This window comes from Cucumis sativus, chromosome 6, assembly GCF_000004075.3.
Source record: "Cucumis sativus cultivar 9930 chromosome 6, Cucumber_9930_V3, whole genome shotgun sequence".
In the NCBI taxonomy this organism is placed as follows: Eukaryota; Viridiplantae; Streptophyta; class Magnoliopsida; order Cucurbitales; family Cucurbitaceae; genus Cucumis; species Cucumis sativus.
In genome coordinates this window covers 10,868,301-10,886,460 of record NC_026660.2, presented here as the reverse complement: position 1 = coordinate 10,886,460, position 18,160 = coordinate 10,868,301, and the positions used below count along the sequence as shown (strand labels likewise).

Below are 18,160 nucleotides of genomic sequence, written 5' to 3'. Positions count from 1 at the left end.
ATTTTAAATTAATGTTCTAAAAATATTTAATATTGTAAGTGAATCTTTTAAAAAAGTATTTAATAAGTTTTTTAATTATGAATTATCGTATCTAACGATATTTAAGCATTTGTTCTTTTACTACAAATCTGTCAATACACTAACTAATAACTACGTCTTATTTAAATAGGTTAATTTATAGCAGCAATATTAATATTTAGACTCATTTTGCAAAATCATGAGTCTAAAAGTTGATAGTATAATGTGATGCCTAGACTAGGGATAATATGATTCCAGCAGGGAAGAATTGATCGATTTTTATATCATTATTGCATGAACGAACTTATTATCGTGGATATAATAAGTAAAAGTTGAATGCATGAATCTAAATCTTTGTTAAATTCATAGTAGTGTGGCTGAAAAGAAATATTAAAAGTGTGGATATATATGCAACCACATCAACTTCATTTTTTCCTACAAAAGAAAATCAAATTGTTCGAATTACTCATAAGAAGTCAATTTTAAAATCAATAGGGAAGACTTTACTAAATTTGGTGCATGCATTCAAAATATTATTATTCAATGTATATATATTGTTGTCGGGTTATAATTTTTACTCAATATCATGGTTGAATCTCTTCAACACTCGCACTTTTAAAAACACCAATCCAAATTTTTGAAAACTAAAAAAATATAATTTTAGAATTGAACAAAAAAAAAACTATACTTGTTTTAAATCCAAAAAACAAATGCTTATTTAAATCATCCTAATTTTTTTTAAAAAAATTGTTTTCATTTTTAGAAATTGGGTAGGAGTTAAAGTATTTTTTTTAAAAAAAAAAAATCATAATAAAAAAGTTGTGTGAAAAGAAACCCATATGGACTTTTTATATTCACATACAAAATTAAATGCATAAACTAAAATTTAAAAAGCAAAAAATAACACTAATAAAGTAAAAGTAGTAAAAGTTAATAGGTGATAATAGTAATATAAATCCCTCAATGATTGAGAAGAACAACAAAGGGTAACAATTAGAGACTTCCATTAATGAGTTTGATTAATTGAAGGTTGAGAAGTAATGGTGTGAAGGTTGAACCATATGCACTTGCTGATGTGTACTTGTTTGGCATGAATTGTCTTCAATACCCCTAGTATATATTCACACACAACTAATTAATTACCATCCATATATTCAACACATCCATGAAATAAAAATAAAATAAATATCAAACCATTATATATCTTTGTTAATTTTAATTTTAACCTAATGAGAATATATATATGTGTATGTATATGATGTTGTTGGCTTATTATGAGTACTAACTCTCATCAATTGATTGTCACGTCAGCATCATTTAAGAATGATGTGGAATCCAACAATAGTAAATACTTTTACGTGAATTTTTTTTTCTCTGAACGCCCACTTGTTAAATAGAACTACAAAAGAAGAAAGAACTTCACACCATCATTGTTTACTTGACCATATTGTTGATAGTGTCAAGTGCAAACAATAATGTCATGTATTAACTACGAGAGTGAAAGTTTTATGGTCTATTAGCAAAGACAATTATAATATCAATATGAAATGTTTTATATTTAAGGTGAAACCAAATCAAAATCAAATGAAATTGTATAGGTTAAAAGTGGATTGTGTTGGATCATTCTAGAAATAGTTTCGTTCTTAAGAAATAGCCTCTGTGACCTACCAAGTATGTCAATTGGTCACAACTTATACCATTGGTTTAATAATAATTTCACAAACTAGCATAAAGACACAAACCAAATTGCAAATGATTTAGATTTGATTGAGACAAAGAATTCAAAAGAAAAAATTAAGAAAACTATATAAAATCTTACTCTTTTGGACGAGAGGACCATAGGGAGCTTAGAGCTCGTAATCTACTGTAATATTCACCAATGACTAGAAAACATTTGGCTGCTTGTCGGATCGTAAGTATCCTACGTAGTTGATGAAGCGTTTGTTGTCTTAAAATATCTGCCTAAAACCCAAATTTCGATTAATACCAATTATTAAAATGTTGAAGTTGAAATTAACATATAGATCTAATTTATTATCCGTGTTACTTCTAAGCTATATTAGATCTTAATTCGATCTTAATTTGGATAGTTATATGGATAGAAACTATATATATTTTTTAATATTCTAATGTATATTTATAAGGGATATGAAAAATGTCAATTAATCTTTAATTTAATGTCCAACTTTTCAAATTACAAATATATTAACTTGGGATATTTCAATGTTGGGGTGTGAACTTGTTGACTATTTTGGTTAGCTCATCTATGAATTTCTTCCATCTCATCATCAAATTATTGAAGACAAAGAGACAAAGAGCCATTTTCCAAAGACTTGAACATAAAAATAAAAAAAAAGGACTTTTTTCCCATTAATATGAAGAATCTTTGCTTTCATTTGTATTTTGTTAAAAGCCTTACATATTAGGAAACACATTTGTGAAAAGCCTTTTCTAAATAAATATTTTTAAAAATTAAGCAATTAATATATTATTTTAAAAAAATATTTGGTCACCTAAACTTATATATTTCAATGGTTTAGATCAGTTGTGAAAGTGAAATTACAAAGAACTATTTTAGAGAAAAAAAAAATTCAAACCATAATTTCATCTTAGTTTATGCTTTGAATTTTTTCCAATAAATATAATTTTAAGAATAATAAATATTTTAGATCTATTATTGATTGGGAGTCATGATCATAATTAATTACTTTTAACTATTAACTAAGTTACCAGAAGAAAGTAATTACCTGATGGAGAAAGCCATGGAGACTAGAGAGCTTGTCCATGGCCAAAACCATGTGGTTGATTCCTCCATCGACAATCGGACTGCCGGCGACGGTGTCGATCAAAGACTGATGGAGCTGATCAAGGCCTTGAGATAAAGCATCTTCAGCCTGTTGTGAGGAATTTTGTAGTTTATAAATTTCCATCACTTGTTGTTCTGTTATTGGATCCAATTGTGACATTAACATCTGTTCATCCATGAATAACCCCAATTAAAACTCCAGAATTTTCATTATATTAAGTTTAGACCTCACCCACCAATAAATGATCTAAGAATATATTTCTTCGAATAATGTTGATATAAAATTAAATGCATAAACCTTGATGAGATCAGATGGTCGAAATCCACCAATCCAAAGGAAACAACGCTCAGCAGGAGACATCCACATCCCAGTGATGAGATGGAAGATGTCAAACTTAGCAGCCTCGCTTTTCAATCGAAAAAATTGATCGTAATGATAAATGCACGCATCAACCCTCACTTTCAACTCTGTGTCCGATAAATGTGCCTCTAAGCCCCCACGCAACTCCATTGTGTGTCGATGCTCCTCTTCCAACCACCTCACATATTCCATATCAAACCACAATGCACCACTCCCTGCCCATTTTTTCAAAAAACTCTCCAAATTAAATTTATACCCTTTTCTTCCAATTTTAGTATGCTTAATTAAATTGTTTACATAAGAACTATACACTACAACCATTTCAATGTATATGGTTTGTATAGTTTTTAAGCTATTAATTACCAGTTTTGGTTTAGTTTAATCAAATATAAATATATAATATCCAATATTTGACTATTGAAACACTATTGTTTTGACTTCAATGTATTGTTTAAAGTCCATTTAAACTCACTCATCCATATTTTGACTTTTCTAATTTTATTAACACTCATTCTCTAAACTTAGATTAGAGATTAGGGCAGTGAATTCTTTTCAATTTTTCTTTTCTATAACCAATACAAAAATTATATACAAATTAAAATCCACCCTTTCAAATCAAATTAATCTTTGTTTTCGAATATAAAAACTATTATTTTAATCAACTATATTTAATTTACTAAAATAAAATTTCGTTATATTTGTAAAACAAATCACCTCCTCTCACTCGATTTGAAAAACATATATATTTCAATAACAACCACCAAAATTCAATAACTATAGGCTATACCTTTTTCCTTAACAATGAAGTTGCATTTAATTTAATTTAGGGATGAAACTTTATAATTTGATAAGATCTTTTAAACTTACCATGGTTGACATTGCCATTGCCATTGCCGCCGCCAATACCCTATTAGAAAAGAAAACGACATTTTCTTTACATATACAATGAGTTTACCAATTTATTTTGAATATAATATATAGTTTTCATTAGAGGTAACAAAGTAGGATATTTATAGAACCTGAGAACGTGCACGTTGAAAGTCTTGTTCAAGCTGTGTAAGCTTAATTCTACTACTCTCAAGTTGCTGTACGTAAGCCTATATTTAATTAATCAACGTCAAATTCAAATCTCATTCATTACTAATTTATAAATTAAAAAAATTGATTTTCCTTCATGTAAAGCCAAAAATTTAAATAAATGTCAAACAAACACACACAAAATATTTTAAAATTATAACCTTCTTCCTTAGTCGACTCTTCCTCGCTGCCTCTCTGTTTTGAGCTAAACGTCTCAATGTCTATATACACAAATTCATTATTAAAGCAAGAACAAATAACAATTTTAATTTGTAATTTATAATGATAATAATTTTTAAAAAAATACCTTAGCGTCAAGTTGTTTCTGTGATGTTGAAATTGAACCACATCCTTTTCTCTGCATTATTGGTCACGTTTTCAAATATTAATTTATCAAAATTAGACCTACTGCTTAATACGCCAAACTTAATTAGTTTATACCCTAAAAACATCATTATCTGATTTTATTTTCTTAAAAGAAATAATAATAATGAAATTGTTTTTGTCTAATTGGTATTTTGGGGTTTAGGAAAGAAGTTGGTGATTTTATTTTATTAGTGTGTATACTTACTGTGAAGATTCCTCTCATTGGGCTTTGATGGCTCTTTCCTTCTATCTTTTCATGTCAGACATTCCATCACATTAAAAAATAAAATTTTAAAAATCTCTCCTATTTTTTATTTGATTTTCTAATAGTTCTTGGGATCTGTGTTCTAAGAGGGAAAGAAATTAAAATACCATTTTAATTACTTCTCCAATTTAACTATTCTTGATTTTCTTTAAAGAAATGGAATTAAGGACTAAATTTATTGAAAGAAAGTATATGGATAGAAATAGAATTATTATACATAGTAACATAAAATAAATAAATCAATGAATAAAAGGATGGAGCTAAAAGAAATTTAACCAAAGAGTGTAAAAGGTACAAACTTTGAAATAGAGAGAGAGAGAGAAAAGGAGAACCTTTTGTTGAAGAGAGTACTGATGTTGAGATGAAAGTGCAGTTGTTGAAACATCAGTACTGACCATAAGAACTTGATGAGGTTGAATATTGTTAATAATATTAAAGCAGGAGGTGTTATAGTTATGTTCATGTTGTTGTTGTTGTTGTTGAGGAGCTGAACAATTACTCATTTCACTTTCTTCTTCATCCTCTTCATCTTTACCCAATATTTCCATTTCCTTTTCTTCGTTACTGTTATTGTAATTACCTGATCCTCTCAGCATCTCTTCTCTTTTTCTCAAACTAACTCCCTGTCACATTTTTTCAAAAATTGAAAAGAAAAAGAAACAATTAAGATTACTTTTTTTTCTTTTGGGGAGGGGTCTTTATAGGGAAAGAAAAAGAATTTACTCTTGAAGTTTGTTGGTATTTGATTGGCCAAGAAGGGAACATTTCCAGTGTTGCTGCAGGCTTCCCTGACAAAAAGCCTGCCAAGTATCATAAAAACCAAATCTCACAAAATCATACCCAATTTTCTTATTTTATGCACTTCTATAATAAATGAAGAATTTTTAACTGAGTAAAGTAAGACTGTGGTGAAAAGTGTGAGTAATGGAAGACATAAACATAAACGTAACCAGACTGTGAAGTGTAAATACAGCAAGCTCCAATACACCTATTAATGTTAAAGAAAATCTTACAGTAGGGAAATGATTCAATAACACAGTGTGTTTACAAAGAGCATGAAACAGAGGAAATATATTTTTATTAGAGAGTGTTACCAAATACAATCAAATGGAGTAAAGAGAGACAGTAATTAACTACGTAGAGTTTTTTAACAAATGTGTAAACCTGGATAGATGGAGTTATAAAATATTGAGGAGCCAAAGAAAGCCTATTCCTGCTTTTGTTTGTTTTGTTATTTTGGTGAAGTTATTGAGAAGTCAGTAAGCAGATTACAAGTTTCCTTGTTTGTACACTCATCCCATTCAACTCACTTCTTCCAAATTATTATTTTCATCAAAACAGCAAATGTATCCCTCTTTCTCTCTCTAGTTGGTTATAATTCTTATTCTCTGTCCCTATGTCATTAATTTTTTTTTATCGAAATAATGTGACTGATAATCTTACACATAACTAAAAAAAAGGAAAAACACATACTTTGTTTAGGTTCGTAATGATCGAGTTTATTCATCGCGCCGAGTCCTTGTAGCACAATTGCTTGTTCCAATTCTCCAAAGTCAAAAGATTGCCCATCATGATTATTGCTGAAAGGGCACAAGTAATAACAACACATATTATTCATTAGAAGAAAAAAAACAGAACAAGTTTTTGATAAACAGAAAAATTACATCAAAGTTGAAGAAAGATTAATATTGTTGTTGATTCCATAAACAGAACAAGTTTCTTCAAGTACTCTTTGGCTCTCCATTCCAAAAATTTCTTGTTCTTCAAACCATTGGTTTCTTCTTCTTCTTCTTCTTCTGCAAAAAATCACTTCAAAATCAAACGGAAACTAAAACAAACAGTCTTTTTTTTAAAAAAAAAAACCCCAATTTCTGTTAGAAAACTTCAACAAATGATCTTCTGGAAAGACACGAGAGAACAGAGAAAGGAGAAGTTCTTAGAAAAGGGTTATGATTTTTAATGGGATTTATGAACTGCCCATGTGCTAAAAAAGTTGCATTAAAAATAAAAACCTGAGTTTTTGATGATCTTCTTCTTCTCTTCTTCTGTATGAAGAAAAGTGGAGGTTATTGGATAGCTTTTTATTTCAAACTTGGATTCAGGGATATGGAAAATATTGTCCTTGGGGATTTTTCTCTCCACCTGCCATGTGGCCTTTCAAAAGTACTTTTGTTTGGTTCCTCACCCCAACCTCAATAAAAATGCTTTAAAACACAGGAGAAATTTCTGCTTTTTAATGTTTCATAAATCACACCTTTTCTTTTCTAGATAAAAGTATATACGAACGAAAATAACATCTTAATCTAAATAAAAATATCACATAACAAAACATGATTGAATAAATAATTTTGTAAAACGTAATATATATACACATATATTTCTCTCTCTAATTTTCTGCTTTTGCCATTGGTAATTGTGTGGGGCTTTTTCCAAACAAGAGGAAGTACATAAAAGTAAAAATAAGAAAGAAAAAAAATAAAGGGGTGAATGGATAGACGTTGAGGAATATATATATATATATAAGAGGGTGAGACAACCTTTGGTTTGAACAATAAAAAGAGTGTAATATAAAAGGTAAAAGGGGTCCAACAAAAGTGCTTCTCTTTAAATCTCTATTTAACTTGAATGCTTTTTCATCCTCTCTAATTGGATTCACTTTGCTTTACACTAAGTGTTCCCAACTTATCTCTACTCTCTCTCTCGTCTGCTGCTGCTGCTGGAAATGACATTTTTTTTACAACCATCATTTTGAAATGGTTAAAGTTATTTTGTTATGCTTTTTAACAATTTTTGGAAACATCCTTTTAAACATTTTGACGTTAATGAAAATTTGCATTAATAAGTATAAGATTAAATATAATTTTGGTGTGAGTTTAGATATATGATGAAATGATACTCCTAGATGATTTTTTTTTTTAACTTGTAGATTTTAATTTCTACTCCCAACATTTTATGTGCATTATTTTGGAAGAAGTTAAAGAAGAATGTCATTTGATTTCAAAAACAACATTGTAATAATAATTAAGTAACAAGGAGAAAACCCCACTTATGAAACTCATGCTATAATCCTTTGATATTGATTTTTTTTTTGGTTTTATAAAGCAATGGTTGATGGGTCAACATCCCATATTCTAAATTTAAAATGTAATTTCATCACCTAAAACCATACCCACTTTAACATTGATCTTTCTATTAATGGCAAATTAGGTTTCTTTCAAAGCTAAAGTTTATGTCTTTATGATCATAAAATTGTTTATGCTTAAACCTTATCTCTTTCACTATATCTCTCAAATGCTTGTTTCTTTGAGGAGAAAATTAATTTCTTCCTTTAAACTTTCCCAACAATGAATTAATAACGAAGTGGACAAAGTATGTATAGAAAATAAAATTAAGAAAAAAAAATTATAGACCTTCTAGAAAATCTCGTGAAATGTTTATGTTGAGAAAAATACATAACTTTTATGTGACATTAATGGTAATTTTAGAAATTGAAAAAAAGAAACCGTAAAACAAAGAAAATTAAGATGAAAACTCTTGAATTAAAAAAAATAAATTTGCTTCATAGAGAGCCATAGATAACGTAAACCTTTCAAGATAATTGAAGTTGCTAAATATATATCATTCTAACTACATATATATCATAGTACTAATATATAATTAGGATATGGTCACCACAATGTTTATAATTGTTTTCTATAACTTATCTTAATTATCAAAGTAATTTTGAGTTTAAAATAATAAATATGAAATTATTTGAAGATATATAAAAGCATATAGAGATGGAGTTGATCATAAATGGACTATAAATTTTTCCTCATGAAAAGGCTAACAATATGGATCAAAACTATAATACTAAATGATGCAACCAATTGCTTGCCATAACAAACGTGCATAGTTGCTTCCACCGACAAAAACTTATTTAAGTTGATATTCAAGTGTACTAATAACTACATAGCTACGAGATCTACGATTCAAATTTGAACCAATTATTCATTTGTTGCACTAAAAAATTGTAGTTTAATTTATACATAAAAAGGGGTTTATAAATTAGGTACTTAACTTATTAGGATATATTTTAAAAGAAAGTATAAAAATATATTTGAGTTATTTTCAAACTTTATATTAAATACATATTCCCATTTGTCTTGTATCATAGCATATAGTTGTATTGTTATGACTTTTCTTTGTCCCTAGTGAGAGCAAGAGAGGGAGAGGTGGATGGAGATAAAGTCCAAATTAATAATAAAAACTTAATTTATTGCGTAAATCTACTTGAAATAGTTCAACTTCTAACCCCAATAGCATATTATGGCTAAATTTAACTCACTTTATTAGATTAATTGCTTACAGTTACCTTTTCATAAATTTAAAATATAAAACTCTAAAATTTTTAAATAAAATAACAACAAAATGATAAGATTTGGAATTAAAATCCATAATTATCACATTATCAATTTTAGAAATGATAGCATTTAAACAAAATTTAAATATAGCAAAGTTTATGTCTCGTACTAGTAAATTCTTATAATTTATTGATAGATTAATATTTACAACATTACCTATCGGTAATACGGATAGAATTTCTACCATCGATATACACTTTGATACATTTTGCTATATTTTTTTTAAAAAATTAAAATATTGTTATATATTTGATTTTATTGTGAAAATTGAGATCCTATGACTTGAGGGCCAGGTTTATAGAATTGGGCCCAAGCTTAAAATGGGTTGGCCCAAACATAGCGGACCTAAGATGACTATTTAGTTATTGATCGAGTTAACCCAAATTTCAATCATTTTTTACTTTGAAACATTTATATATTTTTTTAGATTTTCTTAATTAAATGTAATTAATGGGGTTTTTATTTTCCTGTGTAATAAGAAAGAAACATATAGATTGGACAGCCTTTTAGGATAATTTAGTCAATTTATGGAAGGAATTTAAAATTTTATTTGATTTGATCTTAAGTAAAATCAAAACTAAATTAACTTAAAAACACATTTGTTGTGAGATTAATAAATTGTTTAATTTTTATAACTAAGATTACCTAATCTATACCGATAATCATAACAGAATTGATAAAAGAAAAATAAAAAATTTCTCCCCTTAATACCTTTTATTACTTTTACTTATAAAATTATGGATATTTAAAAAAAAAAAAATTAACACTTTCCAAATATTCTTGCTAACAACATTAGTATCCAAATTAGTGATAAAGAGCCATTTGTGGACTAAATAATTAACAGAAACATTGAACTCAAATTTAATTTGGAATAAAGAAAAATCAGTCTATTGGAAACAAATTGACAGAAACTAAATTACGATAACCTAAAAGCTAAGCATACTTTTACATTAAAAAAAAATCAAATAGAGTCATAGAGAAAAAGAATAATTATGTCTGTTGAAGTCTTTGTATCTACAATGAAGTTAATATTGATCACCGCCACTTTGATACCTCCCAAATCTAAGCAATTGAGATTTGGGTTATTTGCGGGAACCAAAATTTGAATGAGAGTTTATAGATATAATTTTTTTAGAACGCTGAGATCTTCTTCACCAAAAATGTAACCTTAATCGCATATCTCTTACAATATTTGTGGTTCGGTCTTATGCAAACTCATTGCATTAGGATACCATCACTCGCATGTCACTTACACGAACACGTTGGATCATTACATTTGTATTAAATACAAAGTAAGTTGTATCTATAGTGTTACCTTAATTAGATACTCAAACTTTATCCTTATACTGTTCAAAACTTATCAAACAACTTAGGATATTAGTGTATTAGATTTCGGTTACTAAAACAAAATTAATAATCAGTAACACTTTATTGAAATTACAAAGATAAGATTTTATTAATGACTATCGAGAAAACATCAAAATAATAAATATGACAACTTTTAAGTAGAATTACGACAAGGACACTCATAACTTTCTTCTAACTTAAATTCTACATTTGAATCGAGTATGAACATTTTACAATCTCGACTAGCTTACATACACAACACATCTAACAAATCTAACAAAAACAACTATAACCCACGTAACCTTGAAAAGTAAAAATTAGCAAAAAGCAGCCATGTTTGAATGAAACGTGGACCATAGAAGAGATATAAATTTATGTGGTGACAAAGCATAAACATAAACATATACATGCATATCTAAGACAATTGGTTGGTGCCACATCTCTAAAGTCCCACCTCAAATCAATTCCTATGCCCTTAAAGGCTCCACATCACAACCTCTAAAACAACAACCCACCGCCACCCAAATCAATAGCATCAATTCCATTGGCCTAAATTCCCCCAATCAATTAAATCACACTCTCTTCTTTTCCCCCTCCAATTTCATACATCAAAAAAACAAAACAAAAACATAAATAGTAAATTGAAATTGAAAGAAGATGCAATAGAAATTAGTAAATCCCTTTGCCACTCAAATATCTATAAAAAAAATTTAAAAATAAAAGTAAGATATAAAACACCCTTGGTTGACGTGTACAATAAACCCCCACACAACCCTTCTATTTAACTATTATCTCTCACTCCCAAACATCAAATCTACAAATCGCCATGATCGCTATGGTTCCCCCAAATTCCTCTGATGCCGATGACTCTCCTTCCGTCGGAGCAAGCGCTACGGCTCCTGCTCCATCCCCCGCTGGTGGGTCGACCGGAGATTCTAGCGGCGGTGTTGGGGCTGAGAAATTGAAGGGCTGTTTTGGTGTTCGGGAGCGGCTGAAGAGGCACCGTGAAGAGGTGGCCGGGAAAGTCATGGTGCCGGAGAAATGGGGCAAAGAGGAACTGCTTAAGGATTGGATCGACTATTCGGCGTTCGACAGAATCTTGGCCGCCGGCAGAATAGCGTCGGCGAGGGCGTCGCTAGCGGCGGAGGGACAGCGGAACAGTCGCCGTTCATGGCGTAGGGTGGAAAGCAGGTGTTGAGATTGGGGAAAATCTGTTTTTAATTAACAACTTTGAATTGATATTTTAATGTTATTTATAGAGAGATTAAAACATAAACACACTTCTTATTTGCTTTCTTTTTTTCTTCTTTTTTAAATATTTTATTTAGTTTAATATTTGTAATAAAACGTTTGAATTATTTGAGTTTCTAATGTCTTGTTCTATAAATTGGCTATCATATATTATTTATGCTACTTATATTTGATATATACCTTTGAAGATGACACATCTTTAGATTTAATGCGACGTTGTGATCATACTCTAATTTTTCTCATAAACGTTATGATATTTGATACTCTATTGTGTAATCACGAAATTTCTTCTCGAAATCAATTGATAATGAGATAGATAACTTGTATTTCTTACCACTTTAAAGTCTTTTCAAACATAGATACTCATTTTTTTTTGGTCTTGTTGGTTTGATTTGCTATTTATATAAAATAGTAATAACAACAAAAGTTTGAAATAGAGATGGGTTGTTAGTTAGTTTATTAGATAACTTTGTTGTAAGGAAGAAAACTTAAGGCCTTTCAAGTATTGAGAAGTTTTAAGTATTGAAGGGAGTTAAGGATAAAAAGTATGTGTCATGAATATTGGAAAAGAATAAAAAAAATTGGCCAAGTATTAAGGCTTAAGGGTTAGGCATTCTGAAAGTTATTTTGGCGGTGTGTTGGTGGCCAAAAGGATGGAAACAACATCTAACTTAGCATCATTAGGTGTTTAGAGCATGTCAAGGCTATTAGAGATTAGTTGCTTATGCATTGGGCGTCCAATTAGAAGAAAGAAATAACCTCTAAATAGGTTAATTAGTAGGCGTTTAGGCTTGACAAAGTGACTAAAACATGAAGGAAAGTAATTTAGGTGAGAAGAGAACATCTAAAGGAGTGTCATTTGATGTGTAAGACTGTCACATAGAGGTTATTTTGAGTCTTGAGAGGTTAGGCAAGAAGGCTTGGTGGTTTGGTGTTAGGCGAGAAGCATGCCACACGAGAAGGGTTTGAAAGTTAGCAAGGGCTTGACACAAGACGTTTTGGACTTGTCAAAGAACATTGAGTATTTTGGTTAGGCGAGATGATGAAAAGATGGGGTCGATGAAGTGCTTTATAGGTGTCCTTGTATGCTTAAATTAGACTTCAACTAGTAGGAGGTGTCAATAAAGCTTAATGTAGGGTTCAGTATAAATAGGCCACTTCATATGAACATTTCTCTCAAATCACTCGTGTGGTTTTGTTGAAATTACTCTTAAGATCATAAATTGAGTCTAATTTTTAAATTGGGGCTGCCAGACGTTTTTGTGCAAGGGAGAGTTAAGTTTGAGTTAAAGAACGTGAGAAAGGTAAGATTTCGGGTGAATTTGAGCAAGGTTGATTTCTAGAGGGTTGCATAGTTCATTCTTTGGAATTTGAAGCTTAAATTTTAAGGTAAACAATTTAAGACTTTAAAAGCATTCTTGTAGAAGGAAGTTTCTTCAAATGAGTTAAGGATTTTTAGTTATAATTTTTCAAAATCGAGTTATATCTTTAGATGAAAATTGAGTTTTTGGGTAAGTTGGTGGTTGGCCGAGTGGCAAGGTAAGCTACGTGAGATGGGCAACCATTTTGGTGATCATGGAGGTTAGTGTACGTTGAGGTTGGCGTTAGAAGCACGATCTGTATGCAACAAACCCTGCACGGGATAATATACACGGGGAGAGGGTGAGGTGTGCGGCAAACCTTTTGTGAGGTTAGCACGCAGAAGCCCAACGCATGCGACCAAGGCCTATTGCCCATCATTTGCATGCCAACATGTTTCATGACATGATTTTAGACTTTTTTTTTTTTTGTTAATTTTGGAAATTTTAAGTGCACCTTTGATATTTTCATGTTCAAGGGAAGTTAAAGCGATTATTTTACCATATTTTTCAGGTCGAGAAGAGATCAAACAAACTTATAAACCAATGATTTGAGCTTGTATGTGTGAGTGAAAAATGATTTATTTGAAGTGATTTCAAGCATGTTGTTATTTAAAAGTATTTGATTCAAGATTACTATTTATTGAGGAATGTTTAAGGATTATTGAAAATAAAGTTAAAAGTTGCTTATTGCAAAAGGATTTAAGGTTTGTGGTTTTAAAAATGTTTTCTCGAAACCAATATGTCTAAAAAAATTACTCGTAACGGGACATGATTAAAATTACCCAGAATGAGACATGATTAAATTTAGTCGTAACAAGGCAGGATTATAGGCATTGATAAATTTGAGGTAAGGACACTTATTTCTGGGATTGGAGTTAGGCACGTTTATCTCCCACGAACAGGAATTGAGATGTCCATCTCTGAGGTTTGGAGTTGGTACCGAGTAATCTCTACCACCTCCCAAGAGTAGATACTTTGAGGTTTCGAACAAGAAAAACAAGGCTTTATGTTACTATTTCCAAAATGCTTTAAGGTTTAAGCTTTCATGTTATGATTTAACATTTACCGTTTCAAGGATTTATGAATTACTGTTTCTATAGGTTTATGAAAATTTATTTAGAAAATTATCAATCACTGGGCTCGTTTAGCTCACACTCTTCAAAATATTTTCTCACTTTCCACGTAGAGATCGTGTCCTCATAACCTGAATCGTTGCTACCTGTTTGCTGAAGGATTTCATTTTGTTATCGTATGCGTTATGTTATTTTGTTATTGTGATTGGTTGGCTAGTCTTTTGTATTGTGAGATTTAGGCTTTTTGGGAAGACAGTTGTTGAGTTTTGTTTCATGTGAATATGGTTAAGTCATGTTTGTATAAACTTATATGAAGTTTGTGTTAAATAAAAGGGTTTTACCCAATTGTGTGTTTAGAATTTATGTGTTAGCTTCCGCTATCGTTTATTGTTTTAAGGGTTCATGTTTAAGGGGTCAATTGATGTCATTCTTAAAGAGGACAATATCGATTGACTTCATACCACGTCTCTGGTCACGTAAGGAGGTGCTCGGGGTGGGGTGTGAAAATTTGGCATCAGAGCAAGAGTTAGTCTTTAGGGAGTAAAGACTAAGTCATGTTAGTAAGAACAGTAGTTCTTTGTGAAATAGAGAGTAAAGGAGAAGAGGAGAAGTAAAAGTTGTGTTAGGGGAAGTTTAAAAAGAAGTTAAAAGTTTATAGTAGTTAGTAGTCTCTGTAACATGTCTAATGGTTGATATGTTATAGGAGTCATGCCTCAGCAACGTAAAATTCAACGTAAATGGGATCAGAACGAGACTCAAGGTCCTACCAATAAACAATATGAGGAGAAATCTAGCACTCTAATACAAGTTGAGGCTGAAGAGACACAGTATCATAAATAGAAGTCTATCACTTATGAATTTTGTTATATTTATAATATTTAAAATGTTGCTATACACTTAATTATTATTTATAAAATTGTTAATCATTATAGCTATCTTATTATCAAATATATCCCTGCACCGTTAGTACTCTATGAATAGCTTTCACGAGGCATAATAAAAACCATCTCATAGACGAATCAACAAGTCGTTTTTCCCCATCGATTGTCGTCCATCTACAAGCCTAAGGCCCACTGGACTACAAATTGGGCCAAAACCGGCCCAATCTAAACTCGAAAAAACAAAGGCCCAAGACCATTACTGTAGCAAAACTGCATAACCTAGGTTTATCATCATCGGCCCTTCTTTCTTCATCGCCTCCCTTCGTTCTTCCATTATATATTTATTCTCTGTTCGGCCGTCGAAAAACCCTAGCTTCCTGTCTTCTCACCAGGTACTCACCCATCCTTGTTCTTCTATCCTATGTTTATTTTGTTGAACCTGCTACTCGATTCTCCATTATTGCAACTATTTTACTCTACTCTCTTCTTTCTTCTTCCTTCAATCTGATCTTCAGTTCTTGCGTATTCTTCATTCGATTTGGTTTGGTTAGTCTGTTTGTTATAATTGTAGTTTATTGTTTTTTTTGTTTTCTTCTCACCAGTTTGTAGCTACTTCTTGGGAAAGACAAAGCTCCGAAAATGAGGTATGTAGTTTTTATTCACCGTTCAGATTCTGCTGTTTTTCAGAATGAATTTGATTATTGCTTCCGTTGTTGTTATCTAATTTGCGAATTCATAAAGTTTGTTCTTGTTATTTATTTCTGCCAGTAATCTAAATATTTGATTGAGGTAGATTTAGAAGTATGTAGATGGTAGTACTGGAATTTTCTTAGGGTTGTAGTTTAATGGGTTTATGCTTGTTGGAGGCTTTGGTTGCTGATGGGTTTGTTGGTTTGTATGTACAGCAAACTTCAAAGTGATGCGTTGAGAGAAGCCATTTCATCTATCTTCGCTGATAGCGGTGAAAAGAAGCGCAAATTCACTGAGACCATTGAACTTCAGATTGGACTTAAGAACTATGATCCACAAAAGGACAAGCGTTTCAGTGGTTCAGTGAAGTTGCCCCATATCCCTCGCCCTAAGATGAAGATCTGCATGCTTGGAGATGCTTCACACGTTGAAGAGGTAAACTTAATCTCCTCTTTTACATATTCACTTAATACTTGTTATGCCCAGTTACTATTGTCCTTGGTTTTTTCCCCGTAGAGGACTACTAGTTTGTATGTTTCTTGCTTGTTGGAGTTTTGCTTGATAATGTGTGATGTACTTTATGAAACATCTCGGTGGTTGGTACATTTGAATTAAGTTTATAGTTTGCAGGGTCTTCTATTTGTGCTTTAAAATTTAATGGGTATGGTGTTGAATTCTTCATCAAGAGTATTTGTGAGTTTATACTCATCTTGGAAAATAATGTACTTTTTTGGCATTTCATGGGATGGTAGATTCTAATTAAAGACTTACACATACACTATAACTTTGTTCTTTTACTGAATATGTGTATGCATATTATAGGCAGAGAAGATTGGTTTGGATTATATGGATGTTGAAGGTCTGAAGAAGCTAAACAAAAACAAGAAGTTGGTTAAGAAACTTGCCAAGAAATACCATGCCTTTTTAGCATCTGAAGCTATTATCAAGCAAATTCCCCGTCTTCTGGGCCCTGGTCTCAACAAGGCAGGCAAGTGAGCTTATGACTAACAGACCTGGAATTTTATCCTTGATCTCGTGACTCAAGTTAGAAAGTTTTTCTTAGCTCTATTGATTCTTGTACAAAAGTTTTCTCAGCTCTATTGGTTGTTTATAGTGGTGATGAAGTGAATGCATTTTTAACCTTTTGCTTCATGATTTACTTTCTGTTTAAGCTTAAGTTGTTTTAACTTTGTACTTCATTTCTGACACTTCAATTTTGAATTTTAATCTATTTTCATTTTGTAGTTTGTACTAACATTGGCATTGAAATTTTGATTACAGGAAAGTTCCCTACCCTGGTCACTCATCAAGAATCTCTTGAATCTAAAGTAAATGAGACTAAGGCAATGGTTAAGTTCCAATTGAAGAAGGTTCTTTGTATGGGTGTGGCCGTTGGCAATATTGCCATGGAAGAGAAGCAAGTTTTTCAGAACGTTCAAATGAGTGTCAATTTCCTTGTTTCTTTGTTGAAAAAGAATTGGCAAAATGTAAGTCACGGGACATACTTTTCCCTCCATGTTATTTTAGTCTGTTATCTTCTGTTTATGCAACAAGCATACTCCTAGGCTTGTCTTTTTTCATTTACTAACACGATTTATAATGCTTCTCAATACTCAATGAAGCATTGCTCTTTTATCTAATAATAATACGATTTTATTGTTCTGATCAGGTGAGGTGCTTGTACCTGAAGAGTACAATGGGGAAGGCATATCGAGTCTTCTGAGGAATTTTCATAACCTAGATAGTTCTGTTTGTTTGTCTTAAATGGAAGAAGTTGAGATAAGATTTCTATATTTATGATTGATGAAAAATTTTCCTGTTTGTTTCCTTTTAGTAAACCATTAGCTGCACAATCGTCAACACTTGTGATGGGAGTAATGTGTTTTTTTGTTTCACTCTATATGTTCTGTAGATTTTTGTTTCAATTTATTTGATTATTGCTTAGTTTCAATTAAAGAACATCTAATCAGTTTGTGCAGGGGCTTCCAGTTATTCAAAATTAATATTGTGCAAATTTTTAAATCGAATTTGGGATTAGGGATGAATTTTGGGTCTTATTTTGTTTAGAATTTATGGTTATCGTGAAATGAACTCCCAACTTTAATTAGAATGGGCCTGTGTATGTTTTCCTAATTGGCTCTTAATTGGAGTTTCAGGTGCTTCCATGCACATTTGTTGCTTGCAAGGATTTCAGTTTTTGGCCATTGTGTTTATGAGTGGGATCAATAATATGACCTTTTCGTTCCTCATAAAAACCACTT

At 31.0% G+C, this 18,160-nt stretch overlaps 2 protein-coding genes across 4 annotated transcripts; one reads left to right on the top strand and one right to left on the bottom strand.

The window, feature by feature from the left end:
• Nucleotides 1–919: 919 nt before the first annotated feature.
• On the bottom strand, nt 920–7,086 carry LOC101223216 (transcription factor TGA2.3). 3 transcript variants are annotated; one of them, XR_969749.2, is made up of 13 exons: nt 6,906–7,085; nt 6,558–6,689; nt 6,367–6,473; nt 5,617–5,693; nt 5,226–5,516; nt 4,570–4,620; nt 4,424–4,483; nt 4,205–4,282; nt 4,053–4,092; nt 3,123–3,400; nt 2,766–2,990; nt 1,838–1,976; nt 920–1,128 (listed from the first exon to the last, which is right to left on the bottom strand). XR_969749.2 is itself a non-coding variant. In XM_004149231.3 (13 exons), the coding sequence occupies exons 2-13, from the start codon at nt 6,635–6,637 to the stop codon at nt 1,038–1,040; spliced, it is 1,521 nt and encodes a 506-aa protein (XP_004149279.2). In that variant the 5' UTR covers nt 6,638–6,689; nt 6,906–7,081; the 3' UTR covers nt 920–1,037. The 3 variants fall into 3 exon arrangements, 2 of the variants coding, with proteins under 2 accessions (XP_004149279.2, XP_031742453.1); XM_004149231.3 differs by having other exon boundaries at nt 1,838–1,980; nt 6,906–7,081; XM_031886593.1 differs by lacking the exon at nt 1,838–1,976 and having other exon boundaries at nt 6,906–7,086.
• Nucleotides 7,087–15,488: 8,402 nt separating this feature from the next.
• Nucleotides 15,489–17,850, top strand: LOC101217686 (60S ribosomal protein L10a). The gene is made up of 6 exons (XM_011658766.2): nt 15,489–15,601; nt 15,812–15,853; nt 16,115–16,334; nt 16,722–16,887; nt 17,181–17,386; nt 17,569–17,850. The coding sequence occupies exons 2-6, from the start codon at nt 15,849–15,851 to the stop codon at nt 17,620–17,622; spliced, it is 651 nt and encodes a 216-aa protein (XP_011657068.1). The 5' UTR covers nt 15,489–15,601; nt 15,812–15,848; the 3' UTR covers nt 17,623–17,850.
• The last annotated feature ends 310 nt before the right edge of the window (nt 17,851–18,160 follow it).